This window comes from Ursus maritimus, unplaced genomic scaffold (genome assembly GCF_017311325.1).
Source record: "Ursus maritimus isolate PB19 unplaced genomic scaffold, ASM1731132v1 scaffold_5, whole genome shotgun sequence".
Taxonomy (NCBI): domain Eukaryota; kingdom Metazoa; phylum Chordata; class Mammalia; order Carnivora; family Ursidae; genus Ursus; species Ursus maritimus.
The window spans coordinates 1,928,215-1,945,953 of NW_024426663.1; the positions used below are offsets into that span (position 1 = coordinate 1,928,215).

Below are 17,739 nucleotides of genomic sequence, written 5' to 3' on the forward strand. Positions count from 1 at the left end.
CACAGCTTACTTTGATGCTTTCTCTAAGGTCCCTTTCATGTTGAAAATCCTACACTCTACACATGGCTCAAGTGAAATCATCAGTGTCTCCTGGGTGGCAGCAGTATGTTTTTACCAGCCAAGATGTCAAATTCTTTTTAATAACCTTACAGCAACACCTCAATCACTTCCATAGCAACACTGATCTTAAGAATCTTTCTACACTCTTCCGTACAAGGGTTTTTTAATTTCATCCAAGCAAAGAGGAAATTTATCAACAAAACTTCCTCTGGTTGTCTCACACTATCTTGAAATGTTTCTTTTGTGACCAGCAGCTTTATTTTCACCTTGCAAGTAACCTACCATGTCCCAAACTCTTGTTAAATTTTTCATGTATTGTGGAAAATGATTGAAGAGTTCCATCTTGACCTGTTGATATAGACAGAAAATACTTAGTCAAACTTCATCACAACAGTGGATTATCTAAATGACTCTTAGAAAATTAGATTCTTAAAACCTGAAGTTACAATTTGGGACACTTTAAAAGCTGGAGGGGCACCTGGGTGGCTCAGTCAGTTAAGCGGCTGCCTTCTGCTCCGGTCGTGATCAAGCCCCACATTGGGCTCCTTGCTCAGTGGGAGCCTGCTTCTCCCTCTGCCTGCCACTTCCCCTGCTTGTGCTTGCTCTCTCCCCCCACCCTGTGTCAAATAAATAAAATCTTTAAAAAAAAAAAAAGAAAGAAAATAAAAAATAAATAAAAGGAGAGCTGGATTGCAATTACTTCATTACCATACTTACCTATGCAAAGAATGTCATTTAGTAAGAACAAAGGATAAAATGAGGTACTAATAATTTTCAGATTATTAGACTAGGCAAGGCCACAGTTTCAGAATCCGACCATCTGTCTCTAAGAATTAGTAAATAAAATAATAGTCTAACTGAAGATAATATCATCTACAATGCTTCCTTAAGTATTCAAAAAGAATCCCCTCATTTCCCCAGATTTCCAAATCACTCTAGGGGTATCTGAATTGGAAAATTTGTAAATACCAAACCTAATAAATATTAAGCACTCTGCTCTCAATACTTGCTTGAATAAACTAAAAGCACAAAGCAGAAACTCACTTGCACTAAGAATTTGCTGTCCGTTTTGTCCATAGTATCTGATTTTGGTAAGAGGAGCGCTATGTCCCATTCTGAATCTCAAAAGCCGACCTTCACCCGTGGGACCATCAAATATCCATATCTGCCAAGAAAAAAAAGATAAGGTTCTTTTGCAATGTGTTAAGTGATCTGCAAGCAGTCAGATCATCTTCGACATATATTAGCTGACACCAGGTAGTGCTTGCCAGGCTGCTGACCCTGGAGAGGGGGCAGGGGGAAAGATAAACTATACTGTAACTTTCTCACTTCACTGCAATCATGTAACCTGCTGTGCTCTTTACTTCATCTATACCATTATCTTATTCCATTTTCCTTTCATCTTCTAGGTTCCAGGCTCATACATTAAAACAGGCTTATAATAACCCCAAGGACAGAAACCAGGAAAATGGTAACGATAATCGTAATACCCTCAGAGCATTGTCAGCACCATTTGTGACAAGAAGTGGCTCTCTATGAAGAAATGTCAGCCCAGCAATTGCTGTAGAATGTGCATTTCTCATTTGATTGATTAATTTTTTGTCTTCTAGGTCCCAGAGTCCAATATGGCCACACGGGCTTCCAGCTGCCATTATTGGATGACCATCTGTTATCAAAAATAAAATATATTAAGAAAAACACGCACCATAAAACAACCAAACTTAACAATTTTTCTCTCTACCCTTTTTATCCATAAACATAAAGTTAGAAAAGACCATGCACCAATAACCTATTCATAATCCTTTGGCTATTTGCAGTGTAGTATTTCACTCACTTCTATTAAATACATTAAATTGCAAGAAAATATCCATTAGGAAAATTTTGATGAGCTTCAAAGTAATGCATTTTAAATGTTCTTTACAGTTATCAATAAGTAAGTTAAAAGTTACCTGTGCGAAATGAAATCGAAGTAATAGGTCCCCAGTCTTGACGAAATTTCATTAATGTTTCATCGAATTTAATGTTGTGAATAATAACCTGACCTGACATAAGACCAATAGCAACAACATCCACAGCTGGTGCCTGAAAATTAAATTATTCAGCTTTTTATTTTCTTAATCAAAATAGCTTTAATAATTCTGATGTTATGCATCATTACTTATGTGTTATCAAAAAAAGGGATATCTTCCTGAGGATGGCAAAAAAACAGTAAGTATCACCATTCTAGCATACTTTAATTGCTATTTCACGTGTAAGTATTTAGGAATAATGCTTTCAAGTAACCTCCCAGTTTCAAATATGGTAGCCACCAACAACCTCCTCACCCCGAAAACATAGCTGACACAGTAAGTAAACAGCCATAAAAGAAAAGGAATCTGATATATGAAGTCACTACAGATCACTGACTGGACGGAAACAGAAAAGAGAGACAACTCTCAGAAAACATAACATAGGGACACCTGGGTGGCTCAAATGGTTAAGCGTCTGCCTTCAGTTCAGGTCATGATCTTGGGGTCTTGGAACTGAGTCCCAGTCAGGCTCCCTGCTCGTGGGGAGTCTGCTTCTCCCTCTGCCTCTGCCCTTCCTGACCCTCACTTGTGCTCTCCCTCTCTCTCAAATAAATAAATAAAATCTTTAAAAAAGAGAGCATAACATAGAAAGGCTTGCCATATGCATGGCAACATAAAAGGCCAACTACAAAGCAAGTGAAGAATTACTTATCCAAGGAAAACGAAAAGTCTACAAAACACGTTAAAAGGCAAAAAAGTTTTACAATTAGTCTGTTCCAGCTCTAATAATCTATGAATATAATCTTCATTTTATACAATGGCCTTACATACAGGCTGAATAAGCTTCTCTATTTTAGCACAGAAGATCAATGTCCCATACCATTACAGAATGGAATCAGGCTAAATATTTTAGTAATTTATCATCAAGTGACTATTATGCATAAGACCCTAGGGAAACTAAAATGAGTATGATTCCTTGTCCTCAAGGGACCTAATCATCAGATACCTTTGGGGTCTTATGGGTAGGCAAAAGCATAGCAAAGTTGATGGCAGTGAGAGAGAATGAAAGAATGAATATAAATTGCGCAGGTATAAGCAATAGGTAGAAGGACAAGGGTACACTGGAAGTATATGTGTCCAATATACGCAGAAGATTCTCTGCAGACATTCATTCATTCATTCATACCTGTTGTGCAGATTGTGCAGACTCATAAAAACAAAAGCAGATATTTACAGAAGAGTCTAGTTAATGAAATAGTAGAATTTGGGTCCCAATTATTCCAAGCTACAGCTCTCAACATCCTGACAAATTTCTCTGTATGACCTACAATCTCCCTTACTGCACAACTAACTCATCCCTATCATCTCCACTCTGTATAAGACACATGCTTGCAAAATGATTGGTAAACATAACCCCATACTAACTATACATTTAGAGCCTAATTCCAGACAAAAAGATTTCTAAAAATGTTTATAGTCAAAGGCATTATTATTTGTTTTCAATTACATTTCCAAAACACTATTTATTAGGGTAATATTTATAAAAATAAATTGGTTCTATATATTATTGTCTTCAGGACTAAAAATATGGTTGACCCCTGAAACTGAAAGATCACACTATTTACTTCATCTTTCCTTTGACTAAACAGAAAAATACTAACCTGCTGAAGAGCTGTTACTCCAATTTTCCATCCCTGAAATGTATATAGTAGTTTACTACAAGAAGAAAAATAGAAAGGTTTTATTTAGGAAAACAAAATCAACTACATATTAAAAAGGGAAATAGTAACAGAAGACATTTAATTTGTTACTCTGCCCCACACTACCCTAAGTACATATATTAATTTATTTAATACTAAAAACAATCCCATGAGGTAGATATCATCACCATTTTTCAGATACAGAAACTAAGAAACTTAATTATGCGAAACAATTAAGCTAAGGTTATATGGCTAATAATTCAGAGCCCAGACAGACCAATTCTAGATCCTATGCCTGATGCTGCTGGTAATTACTATACTATGTCAACTCTTTAAGAAATAGAAAAAAGAATACATGACTAAAAACCATTTCATATTACAGACTGTAACAAAAAACCATCATAGAATGTAGGTAGATCTCTAGAAAAATATTACAGAAGGGAATATAACTATGACACCAACGTTTCTAGAACCACTGCATGACAACAGTGGCGCTGCTCTAAATTTCAGAGTCAAGCCACAAATGATAAGTAATAAGTCCTTGAAGAAACAGAGATTCTGAAATCATTATAACATAGTCAACAAAATATCAGATCACATAGTAAATTCAGTAAGTGGGCGCAGATTAATTTACTCAATGATTATCCAAGGGATACTTAATGTACAATAGTGTAAACATCACATAAAGAGCCTCAACAGACAACCTTAGGGGCAGAGAAAATACCTCTCGGTCATCATCACTGAACCAAGCACAGAATGGATAGTCAATGATATTTATATTTATACTCCAAATGAAGTGCTTACTTGGATTTTACATTCCACAACTGTAGGCTTCCTTGTTCACTGCCGAGAAGTATTTTATTCAAGTAGGTACTTGGGTGCAAAATTGCAGAAATTTTAAATACTGATTTATCAAAAGTCAATTGCAGGTATTCCTCTATAAAAGTCAAAGTTATAAATAACATGTAATTATTTTTTCATATACCCATATATTTACCCCTTTTTAAAGTAAGGCTACCATACCAAAAATTAATGTCCTAATATAAACCAAAGAATTACATACTAACCTATACACATTCCTTGAAAAATTAAATAAATGTGATGAGGGGCAACTTGTAAATATAATTTAGACTGCCAAAAATTTTCTAAAAGTTCTGATATCAATACTATTAAAAATTTCACTCATTGCTGAGCTGGTTTATAGGAATAAAAAATAAGGATTAAAAAAAAGTGACTCTAGGGATCAGCCTTACTATTTTTATAATTTGACCAAGAGGCAGAGTGAATATTCCAAGTGAAGTGCTTATACTGAGCTCTCAAATATCTAGAGAGATTGATAGACCACTCAAAGATGTAAAACATAAGAGGCAAACCTTGGTGAAACTAAGAATAGTGCTTCTCACACATTTCCATGGAACCTCTAATAGAGGAGAGAAAAAGAACGTACAGCCTTGTGGAGTAGAGAATAACAAATCCAGCCGTTTTTTTGAAATCTTACCTATATTTAAAATTCTTATGTGTAAATTTTGTTTTCTACTTCACAGTTCATGCATGATGAAAACAACTTTTCACTAAATTTTCCCCAAAATTTGAGTATCAAAGATGGTAAATCTCACTTAACTTTCAGTCTCACATACTATGTGGCATACTGTTACACATTCCCAGAGGTATGTGTACCCATTTTAAAAAGCATAGAAGGTGAAAATCATATAAACCTTAAATCCTACTTTAAAAGATCCTTGCCTCTATTTGCATCTAGCAATTTTAATTATAAGCAACATAAACAGCTCCCTGAAGACACTGGTTCAATGTGCTGCTGTAACAATAATAAAAAGCTGGCACCAGCAACAACAGAAAGCCTGCTGGACTATAAGAATCAGATCCTCTAACTTTATTAAAGCCTTTTAACACCCATCTGCACAAAGACTACTTCAGAAATTCTGCTCCCTTTACTTGGGCAAAGACAGAACAAAGAAGGTCTAATTTGATATAGATCAGCTCCCAGGAGGGCAATTTTTACTAAAAATAAACATATCTCATAGAACAATGTAAACAGATTAAAAAAGACATAGAAGTTCGAATTCATGGTAGATCCACAGTCTTTTACTGAGGAAAGCTAGGGATATTCTGGGGATAAATTCCCAACCCTTGAGGATAACACCGTCCTGAAGACATAGTTCAGCGCCACTGTATAGAGTATCACAGTTAAAGGACGTCGACCGTTATTCTTAGAAACAGGATGGACACTTTCCTTCAGATTATAAGATCTTAGTTTACTATTATGATCTCCTCTACTGAAAGTTTAAAATACAAACCAAAAACATATACCAAAATTCACTCCACAGAGAAAATAATTAACATGTCACTAAACTTAGAGAACTGCAATGGAAAATATTATTAGCTGAGAGAATCATATTAAACAGGTTATAAATAGTTCAGCTGGCTGACTAAAATTGCTTATCCATATTTTACTTAAAACCTTTTTCCTCATACATGTTGAAGAGTCTAAAAATTTTTTCTGATGTGAAACCTCTGATATGGAAGTTGTGTTTATATAGGTTTTTAATTTTAGCTACACATATACTACCCCCAAGATAATGCAATAAATTGGTTGATTCTTACCTTCTGAATATATGTGCCAAATAATAAGAATGCTGTCAGTATCAACAGAAATAATGTGATCCCCAAAGGGCTGCAAAAGATGGATTTCTGCCTTATGACCCTTGAAAGTGTGTACTACCTACAATGTCAAAGTGCAAAAGAATTTCATATTAGCCCTCATTCACCATGTAATATTATTCATATTAACCAAAAACATGCTAGTCATAAAGATGCTCATGTTGAGAAATGAGGTCCAACTTTTGATTATCCAGGTTAGATTAACAAATAGCAAGGAACCAGGCATTTTCACCTGCTCCCTCAACCAGGCCAATAATAAGGAAGCATGGATTAGAAACACAGAAATGAGACCTCTGGGACTCAGCCTCACAACTGAACTCAGGGAGGCTGCATACACACAGCCACGTCCTTCACCCAATCCAACCAGCAGAACTCCATGCAGCCTAAAACAGTGCTTATGTTCTAGAAGGCTGACCTCCACAAACTCCCTCAACAGCTGGCTTCCAGATGACAGGGGAGATAGAGCACTTCTTCCTCATAGCTTTCTGTTTTGACAGAGACCCTTATCTTTACAGTAGCTACATCCCTCAAGACTATATATAGCCCCTTCCCCATGGTTTCAGTTCTCACCAGGCTCCAAAACCACTATTGTCTTTTGACCCTAGATTCCTACAGTTAAGTCTCTGATGCCTTGCCATCCTTACTTTCTCCCTCTCTATATGTATCTTCCAGGGAAAACTACAAACAAGTATTTTGCCAAAAAAAAAAAAAAAAAGACATTTCTCCTGACTCTAAAAATCCTATCAGGTCCCATTAAAGAACTCCACAGTTAAACTGCCTTCCTATGCCACAGACAGTGATGATAGAGGACTCTGGGAACAAATGTCAGTCCAAGTCAGGCCTTCACAAGTACAGTGATTCAATTACCTGGCTATCTAGGCAGGTAAATCCCCTGCCACTTTCCCTTTCATTCTGGACCACCAGAGCCAGGTCATCTCCCAAATCGAATGTTCCACAACAAATTTAGAAACCAATTGATAGATTAAGGTAAGAAAAGACCCTTCCTTAGCAGTGTAGAAAAGAGAGAATCTAGTTTTCTCTATATAGAAAACAAGCACTTGGTTGGTTCCAAGAAAAGGAGTCATGGTCTGAGTTGTTCATAGTGAAAAAGTCAATCCACATAAAGCAGTGGTATAAATATGAATCTCCCGGGAAAGCATTTTCAAAGGCATTTTCTAAATCCTACCCCAACTCAATATACAAAGTAGAGTGCTCAGGAGATGGGGCCCAACTGAGCAAGAAAATTTTGAAGAGCTGGCCAAATAATTCTGATGTTCATCCATGACAAAGAAAACTGGACTAAAGTACCAGTTTTAACTAATTTTGAGAATTTGATGAAATCAATTTTTCCTCCTCCAGAAAACTACATAAATGTTTACAATAAAAAAAAGTACATATCCAGAGCATCCCAGATGAAGAATGGCAACAAAAAAGTTCCCTTCACTGTCATGACAATCAACTATTGACTGCAAAAAACAAAACAGTTCAGTGACACAAACCTCTTTATTACGGGCAAATGCAGAGAAAACATTCCCATAAGCAGCAAAGACTAGCCTCCCATCAGCTGCCATACAGCAGATATCCTGTGGAAGAGAGTTACCTAGGTAAAAGGAAATATAAAATAAGTACGAAATTTTAAGATCTTGGCACAGATAGAAACCTCAATATACATGTAACATTTTCCATGGCTAAAATTTAAAAATATGTAGATATGTGTGTGTGTATACAAAAGCTGAGAATCAATATAAATTTGACTTCAATGTTATTTTATACATTTAATACTATCAGACTCAAACTATGAAACCACCTTGACCTTCCCTAAGAGAACTAATGTCTAGAATTTACAGACATAAAAACATAATCCTAAAATGAAAAGTTTTTGAGGTTACGTGGAAAAATTCCTCACTTCATATAAAAAACTGGCAGACAGTCATCCACCCTTCATGTAAATGCCTTCAGGAATATCAAGTTCACTAGCAACTCTAGCAAAATTTTTAAAGTTAATAAAAACCTAGAACCCTATTTAACTCCATCCTTTGGAAAAACCTCAGAAAAACTCCATATGATTCTCTACATTCTGACCCTTACAATGAACAATATGGTATTTATTCAGTCTCCAAGGCAAATATGCCCGTCATCTTTAGCCATTTCTCATATGATAGGATTTCTTCACTCCTCTCTATGGTCACACTGGCATTTTCTTTTTATTCCCTGTTTTGGGGGCAGGAGAGTTAGAAGATATAGGATTGTTTTAAGTATTTTTCATGCTACATATTCCACTTTAAGATTTCACTTCCCAAATACTATTTTTATAAGTTTATCATTCACTCTGTATTCAACTTACATTATAGTGCCCTTCTTTTGCCTTCTATAATCTTTAAAAAAATTTTTTATCAGACTAATAAACTTAAAGTCCTCTGTTTCTGTTACAATGATCATATTTGATGGTAAAACCAGAATCTTTCAGCCCTGGCAAGCCCTTTCCCTGTTAAACACTTTCCAAAAAAATAAGTATTTCTTTCATTGGAAAAAAATATCAAAATGGGAGAAAAGGGAAAACTCTTCCTTACAGTAGAAGGAATGATGGACTTAGAAAATCACTAAATGGTAATCATCACTCTAATAGCTGGTTCAGGCAAGAATCATCACTAAATGATAAAAACAGTGGGTAAAACTTTGAAAAGCAATAGGATATTGACATAGTCTCAATGGATCTTATAAGATACTGATTAATTATAATGGGTAAAACTTTAAAATGGAGCCTCCTGACAATGTCACCTTAATAAAATGATCAAAGTTATCACTGGCAGGAACAGAATTAACCAACAGCATGTGCCTGCTAATATGATTCACCGAGAATTCTCCCATTATTTGTTATTCTTGCTATAAGGCATAACCTGAATCTAATCATGAGGAAACATTAGAGAAACTCCAATTGAAGGACATTCTATAAAAGAACTCCCTATACTTTTGAAAAGTTATCAATGCTGTGAAACACAAATTTAAAAAGACTCAAGAGACAGGACAACTACAAGTAACATATGATCCTATCCTGGACTCTTTTTTTTACTATGTAAGTTTATCAGAACTACACACTGGATTTCTTATATACGCTGTAAGTCTTAAATTAATTTTAAAATTTTTATGATTTTTAAAAGACACTAAACATGCACAGATTCAGGATAAAGTTTACACTTACTTACTGCAACCAGACTAAGTTTCTGAACCTGTTTTAATAAAGAAAAATGATTAGATTAGTAATTGCTTTTGTTAATGGAAATTTAACACCTGAAAATTAAAATATAATCTCATACATAAGTTTGCTATGCTATCTTTCCTTAAAAAGACACTTACTGATCCTAATTTTTCATTATTAGGAAAGCTTATATTTTCAACTATTTCGTCAGGAGTAGTGATGGAAGGGGTAGACAAACTTTTTCTATAATGAGTCATACAGTAAATATTTTAGGGCTTTGTAGGCTATATGGTCTTTGCTGAACTGCTAATAAAACATGAAAACAACCACACACAACAAATGTATATGCTCTATTCTAATAAATTTGATTTATGGATACAAAAATTTGATTTTCATATGCCATGACATATTATCATTCTTTTGATTTTTTTTCCCCCAACCATTTAAAAATGTCAAAACCACCCATCTCTGAAGCACAGGGTTCAGAGGGGATATAAGTAGAAATTCAAATCCCAGAGATGCTAAAATCCTAAGACTGAAAGGGCCCTGGAGATCAAATTAAATATCCTATTTCTTAAATGCAAGTAGACACAGGTCTCCATCCCATGCCAAAATTTAATTATATTGCATCCTACTACTGTGCAAAATTTATTTGGGAGGTTGTTATATTAGAATAAACAAACATACCTGTAAAATAAATAAATAAAAATGTTACAAGTATACAAAAACAAATGGTGGGCAGGATTGGCTTGCAGACTGTAGTTTGCTGACCCCAATCTATGATTATTGACCCAGCAGTAGGACCTTGACAAAGTTACCCCATCCCCACGCCCCTTGCCTCAAATTCCTCAACTATAAAAAAAGAATTAAAGTAGGTACCTGCTATATGGGATTATTATGAGTATCCAATGTGTAAAATTTGTGTAAAACAGTTAGAATGGAGCCAGTCACAGTTAATGCTCAGTAAACGTTCGCTGCCATCACCACCACCATCTCCACCTTGAGCATGGCCCTCCTTTCCTCTTCCACTCACTCAACCAGCTACCAACAACTACCTCTTCTTGCTAATAACCCATTTGCTTTCCACAATCCTTCAAAGAATTTAGCTTTACAGCTCGGTTTCCAGAAAAAGTACTTAATACTGGCTATTCTCCTCCTCCTCCTCAAGAAAAGGTCCCGCTTTCACAGAGCGTACATTCATTAGGAGATAAAGGAAAAAAGTAAACAGCAACGAAAGACTATTACAATGATTGATGAGAAATTAAAGGAGAAAAACCATCAACTAACAGGCAGGAAGGCCTGGGGCAAATAACTTAATTTCTGAAATTGTTTCCTAGTTTACATAAGGGCGCTCCGGAAAACCGTCCATACCCCGTAGAGAACGAAATTGCTGCAAGGCTTAGACTAAGAGGCACGGGGTCAGACCCTCAGTGTTGGTAGAAATAGATGCTCAGGGGAGTTTTAAGGAAATTAGTTTGCTACCCAATGTGGACAGTCCCCCAAATCATAGTTAATTTCACCTCTCCAGTTCTTCCATTGTATTTGAGTTTAAATTTCTAATTCAGCGTGGGTCAGAAATTGCACAATACAATGTCTTACGAGTCTCTCTCGTTAAGAATTCAGGGGGCTAGGATTTGTCTAAATCACATTTACACCTTCAAGGGAACTTCAATAGATATTTAGCGCACAAAGAAATACGCCGCCACAGAACTGAAGTTTGTTCTCCGGTCCTTTCCCTTAGCGAGACTGCGTCCGAGGTCGCCTCAAGCGCACTGCAAGGGCTAAGTTAAGCAGCACGTGGATTTGAAGCGGTGGAGAAATAGCACCAACAGGGGTTAAGGAAGACACGGGCAGAAAGGGAAGCCCTGGCTCGGTGCGGGAGGAGAGCGGGAGGAGAGCGGGACTTCCCCCGCAAAGTGCTGGCGCTCGGGATGGGGGGGGGGTGATTCCCGGGAAGCGGGCGAAGAAAGACGTCACTCACGTCGTAGGTGTGGAAGCTCTTGCCCACGCAGGTCGTCACGTAGAACCGGCGCTTCAGCGCGCTGAATCGCACCACGTGCGCAATGTCAGTGCTAAAAAGCCCCAAGGCCCGGAACCCTGCGAACAGCGCACTGCTGGTGCGACCCCCGGCGCCCCGCTCCATCGCTACTGCGGTCCGGGCTCCTCTGTGCTCCAGCCCCGAAGGAAACCGCGAACCAGGCCCTTGACTGCTTCTCGAGGCACAGCCCTCTGCCGGCGCCGCATACTTACAAGGGCTTCCGGTGCCCGCTGCCAATGGCGTTAGCGGAGTCTGCTCTAGTGCTACTGAAAAAGAACTCCCTCCGGAGCTCGCAAGGGAGGCGCGACTTCGGTTCCGAGGGACACGGTCTCCAGTGCTCGCGATACTCCCCAGCTCTGGTGGGGCTGGAAGAGACTGGAATCACTTTTCCGCGGGACTTTGGGGGAGGGGAGCGACAGCGGAAGCGCTGCGCCCAGAACGGGGAAGGGAGGCCAGGTGTAGTCTTAACACAGGTGGAGACAAGTTAAACGTGTAATTATAAAAAGGTATAAAACCATGAGACTATGGAGTAAATTTGAACATTGGATAACATGATATTTTAAAAATTATTGTTAATTTTATAGGTGTTAGTAGTATTGTGATTATGCTTTTAAAGATTCTTTATCTTTTATGTGTCTATACAAGTGAAGTGTAGTGATATAACGGGATTTGCTTTCAAATGGGGGATGGCAGCGCCTGGGTGGCTCAGTCGCTTAAGCCCGCTACTTTTTTTTTTTTTTTAAGGTTTTTGTTTATTTATTTGACAGAGAGAGACAGCGAGAGAGGGAACACAAGCAGGGGGAGTGGGAGAGGAAGAAGCAGGCTCCCAGCCTGATGTGGGGCTCGATTGCAGGACCCCGGTATCACGCCCTGAGCTGAAGACAGACGCTTAACAACTGAGCCACCCAGGCGCCCCTAAGCCCCCTACTCTTCGTTTTGGCTCAGGTTGTGACCCAGGGCACTGGGATCCATCCGCCGCCTTAGGCTGCGTTTAGCGGGAGTCTCTTTAACTCTCTCCCTCCCCTTGCTCCGTGCTCTCTCTCTCAAATAAATAAATACATCTCTTAATAAAAAAATAAATAAATGAGGATGAGGCGCAGCATTTAGAAGAAACAGGATTGGTAATGGTTTAATCTGGGGAATGGATATTTGAGAGTTCATAATATTATCCGTTTGCTTCTGTATAAAATTGAAATTTTCCATAACAAAAAGATATTTTGTTTGCTTTTTACTAAGTTTGTTTACAGCAAAAAATTGGAATATTAATTTTTTTTACCTCCGAGTGATGCAAAAGTGTACGAATGGTTTTAATTACTAAATAGACATTTTTAAGACTTTTATAAATTGTGTGTAATGCAGATGTTGCTGTTATAATCAGAGACGAAGACTTCTGCATATACTGACAGTTTGGTAAGAAAATCGAAAAAGTTTCTTCAACCAGGACTTTACAGTTCACAAAGCCTTTGACACCCATTATTTTAATATAATCCTCAAATCTAGGCTGTGAGGTGTTCAGGGCAAAAAATATTACTGTTTTACAAATGAGGAAACTGTTTCATTGGGGGTTAAGCAGTTTGTACGAAGTCCTGAGATTATTTGGGGCCCAAATGGAGACTAGCATAAAGGTTAGAAAAGGATGAGAAGGGGAGATCACTGAAGGGCAGTGGAGGATAGGAGAAATATGCATCCAGCAATCACATTTTCAAGACCAAACCTTGGGCCACAGGGTGGGTGTGGATTCACATTAGATAAGGAACCAGAAATTCCCGTAGATTATTTAACTTGTAGAGGGTCACTTAATTAATGGTAGTATAGCAATTTGAATTTAGGCCTGTGTGACAATCAGATTTATATTCTTTAACCTACATCTGGATAGTGAGGCAAAAGTTTAAAAAATTAGAACCATCATGGAAAATGCAGTATAGTAGCAGTAGATGTGCATGCTAGCTATTGTGCTGTGATCTTTTAAAGAGCAGGTGTTATGGGCTGATTGTGAGTTTTCCAGTTGAACAGTTGGCCCAGGTTCAATTCTTTCCACCAGTTGCCTCCCTGAGTTGCTCACTATTCAGCCACCAGCAAAGTGTGTGTGTGTGTGTGTGATGGGAGAAAAAGAATTAGCTCTTATTCTTTTTGCCCCCAAGGATACTAGTCACAAGTTAGAGTAAAAGAAAATATGGATACAGTAGATCATTGACAAATGATCATTTTCCATTTAATTCAACACACTAGGGCTTCACAATATTCAGGTAAATTAAATATACAGCTATGCCATGTTGTCATTTCTAACTTTTTAAAAAGGGTTAAATATGGCTGTTTCTGAGTAGTTTATATGATAAAGGCCATTTCTTTTTTGTTGGTACCTTCAGGTATTGTGATCACCAGCCTCCAAGATGGCCCTCAGTGATTCTTACCTCCCGGTATTCAACGCCCTTGTGTAGTTCCCTCTCACACTAAATAGGGTGGATTTGTGTAACCAGGCTAGGTCATAAAAGACTTTGAAGATTTTGACTTGCTCCCTTTTTGGTCATTAGTTCTTCAGGAAGTCAACAGCCATGTTGAGACGACACTCAAGGAGTCCTATAGAGCGTTTCACACGGCAAGGAATTGAGAGCCTCCTGCCACACACCAGAACTACCTTGCAAGGCATGTGAGTAAAAACACCTTGAAACCACATCCTTCAGCTCCAGTCAAGCCTGCAGCCTTCAGATGACCGCAGCCTTGCTGACATCTTGACAGCAACCTCATGCTACAGGAGAGGTATATCCAAATTTGAAAAGTAAGAAATTGATTTTCCTAAGAAAACTCTCTTTTTTACTTGTCTTGCCTATATATTCTTTCTCTTGTCTTGCCTATATATCCTCCTCACTCTCCTTTTTTTTTTTTTTTTTTTAAAGATTTTATTTATTTATTCGACAGAGATAGAGACAGCCAGCGAGAGAGGGAACACAAGCAGGGGGAGTGGGAGAGAAAGAAGCAGGCTCATAGCAGAAGAGCCTGATGTGGGGCTCGATCCCATAACGCCGGGATCACGCCCTGAGCCGAAGGCAGACGCGCAACCGCTGTGCCACCCAGGCGCCCCCCTCCTCACTCTCCTAATATCCTTTATATCTGTATTGGTTAGAAATGTTTGGGTCAGAAGCACAGAGAAATAAACTTTAAAACAAAATGATTCTGCCTACTCAAGGAGGTGTGGGGGTGCTGAGAATGTTTCTAGAACAAAAGGAGCACTGGGTATTATAGGCAACTAATGAATCGTCAAAAACTAATGATGTACTATATGTTGGTTAACTGAACATAAAAAGAAAGAACTAAAGGAAAAATTAGAGAACCATGCTTCAGAAAGGACAGAACTGGACCCACTCCTACTAACCTCTTCTTTTACTCTCCTTGCCCCTGACACTTTGAGTCTGCTCCTTTTGGATCAGGGAAAGGAAAATACAAAATAAACATCATATTTAGAAGATACTCTTGGTAGTTCTCTTGAGTATCAAGTGTCCTCTGTCTCGTGCATCTTGACCAACTCTTGATCTCTCTCAATATCCTAGTCATTGCAGTCTATTATGACTAGTTTCCTTCCCTAGAGCTCTCCCAATGAGAACTTTTTATTTTTTTTTTATGCACTCTGACTCATCTTCAAAGACACATATGAGAATCTTCCCAAGTACTATCTTGCATCTCATTTAGGTGGCCCTGGGGTGAGCCTACAAAATTCTGCAGCTCAGGAGACTCACTTGCTTATACAGACCTCTAATCTCTATAATGTTTTGGAGAGGGCACATCATTTAGCTTAAGAATTGCAGGTGTTGGGCAACTCAGGTACCCCTTCTTGGTAAGGATTGGTGGGGAAACCACAGCTCTCTCTACATCTACAAATTCTCTTTAAAGAATCTTCTAATTACAACTGTCTTTCTCGGGTTGTGACTAGATCAGTCTGGCCATCTCTTAAGCAAGTCCTAAATGAATGGCTTGCAAGGTTTCTTTAGACATGGGGAGAGAATTGTTACTTATTCTAAGCTTTGAGACTTTAGAAGACTTTTGAGACTTTCATTCTGTAGCAGATTGAGTTCCCAAAAATGATTTCCACAATATCACCCATCCTCATGCTCTTAATAAAATGTGATCTTGACCCTACTACCATCCAGTCTTGAGATCTTTATCTCCTCCCCTTCGAACCTGGGTAAATCTTTTTTTTTTTTATGTTTTTTTATTATATTATGTTAGTTACCATACATTACATCCCCGGTTTCCGATGTAAAGTTCGATGATTCATTAGTTGCGTATAACACCCAGTGCACCATGACATACGTGCCTCCTTACTGCCCATCACCAGTCTATCCCATTCCCCCACCACCCTCCCCTCTAAAGCCCTCAGTTTGTTTCTCAGTGTCCATAGTCTCTCATGGTTCATTCCCCCTTCTGATTACCCCCCCTTTCTTTATCCCTTTCTTCCCCTACCGATCTTCCTAGTTCTTATGTTCCATAGATGAGAGAAATCATATAATTGTCTTTCTCTGCTTGACTTATTTCACTTAGCATTATCTCCTCCAGTGCCGTCCATGTTGCAGCAAATGTTCAGAAATCGTTCTTCCTGATAGCTGAGTAATATTCCATTGTATATATGGACCACAACTTCTTAATCCAGTCATCTGTTGAAGGGCATCTCGGTTCCTTCCACGAATTAGCTATTGTGGACAATGCTGCTATGAACATTGGGGTGCATAGGGCCCTTCTCTTCACTATGTCTGTATCTTTGGGGTAAATACCCCCAGTAGTGCAATGGCTGGGTCATAGGGTAGCTCAATTTTTAACTTTTTAAGGGACCTCCACACTGTTTTCCAAAGTGGCTGTACCAACGTGCATTCCCACCAACAATGTAGGAGGGATCCCCTTTCTCCACATCCTCTCCAGCAATTGTTGTTTCTTGCCTTGTCAATTTTTGCCATTCTAACAGGTGTAAGGTGGTATCTTAGTGTGGTTTTGATTTGAATTTCCCTGATGGCTAATGATGTTGAACATTTTTTCATGTGTCTGTTAGCCATTTGTATGTCATCATTGGAAAAGTGTCTGGTCATATCTTCTGCCCATTTTATGATTTGTTTATTTGTTTCTCATGTATTGAGTTTGAGAAGTTCTTTGTAGATTTTGGATACCAGTCTTTTATCTGTAGTATCATTTGCAAATATATTCTCCCATTCCATGGGCTGCCTCTTAGTTTTTTTGACTGTTTCCTTGGCTGTGCAGAAGTTTTTTATCTTGATGAAGTCCCACAAGTTCATTTTATCTTTTGTTTCTCTTGCCTTTGGAAATGTGTCATGAAAAAGGTTGCTTTGGCCAATGTCATAGAGGTTGCTGCCTATGCTCTCCTCTAGGATTTTGATGGATTCCTGTCTCACATCGAGGTCTTTCATCCATTTGGAGTTTATCTTTGTGTATGGTGTGGGAGAGTGGTCAAGTTTCATTCTTTTGCATGTAGCTGTCCAATTTTCCCAGCACCATTTATTGAAGAGACTGTCTTTTTTCCACTGGATGTTTTTTCCTGCTTTATCAAAGATTAGTTGCCCAAAGAGCCGAGGGTCCATTTCCCGGTTCTCTATTCTGTTCCATTGGTCTATGGTCTATTTTTGTGCTGGAACCATGCTGTCTTTGTGATCCCAGCTTTGTGATACAACTTGAAATCCGGCATTGTGATGCCCCCAGCTTTGTTTTTCCTTTTCAACAGTTCCTTGGCAATTCGGGGCCTTTTCTGGTTCCATACAAATTTAAGGACTATTTGTTCCAGTTCTTTGAAAAATGTCATCGGTATTTTGATCAGGATAGCATTGAAAGTGTAGATTGCTCTGGGTAGCATGGACATTTTAACTGTGTGAATTCTTCTGATTCATTAGCATGGAATATTTTTCCATCTTTTTGTGTCTTCTTCAATGTCTTTCAAGAGTGATTTGTAGTTTCTAGAATATAGAACCTTTACGTCTCTGGTTAAGTTAATTCCAAGGTAACGTATGGTTTTTGGTGCTATTGTAAATGGGATGGATTCCCTAATTTCTCTTTCTTCAGTCT

General features: G+C 38.2%; 1 protein-coding gene across 1 annotated transcript in view; it reads right to left on the bottom strand.

Moving 5' to 3' along the window:
• Positions 1–11,970, bottom strand: part of WDR36 (WD repeat domain 36) — a 38,580-nt gene extending 26,610 nt beyond the window's left edge. Inside the window, exons 1-10 of the mRNA XM_008704942.2 lie at positions 11,626–11,970; positions 9,648–9,675; positions 7,948–8,048; positions 6,392–6,509; positions 4,574–4,706; positions 3,731–3,785; positions 2,010–2,142; positions 1,551–1,726; positions 1,105–1,225; positions 343–408 (exon numbers count right to left, since the gene is read on the bottom strand). Of these exons, the coding sequence (XP_008703164.2) occupies positions 343–408; positions 1,105–1,225; positions 1,551–1,726; positions 2,010–2,142; positions 3,731–3,785; positions 4,574–4,706; positions 6,392–6,509; positions 7,948–8,048; positions 9,648–9,675; positions 11,626–11,787 (1,093 nt within the window). The 5' untranslated portion in view covers positions 11,788–11,970. The remainder of the gene's footprint in view (positions 1–342; positions 409–1,104; positions 1,226–1,550; positions 1,727–2,009; positions 2,143–3,730; positions 3,786–4,573; positions 4,707–6,391; positions 6,510–7,947; positions 8,049–9,647; positions 9,676–11,625) is intronic.
• Positions 11,971–17,739: the final 5,769 nt, after the last annotated feature.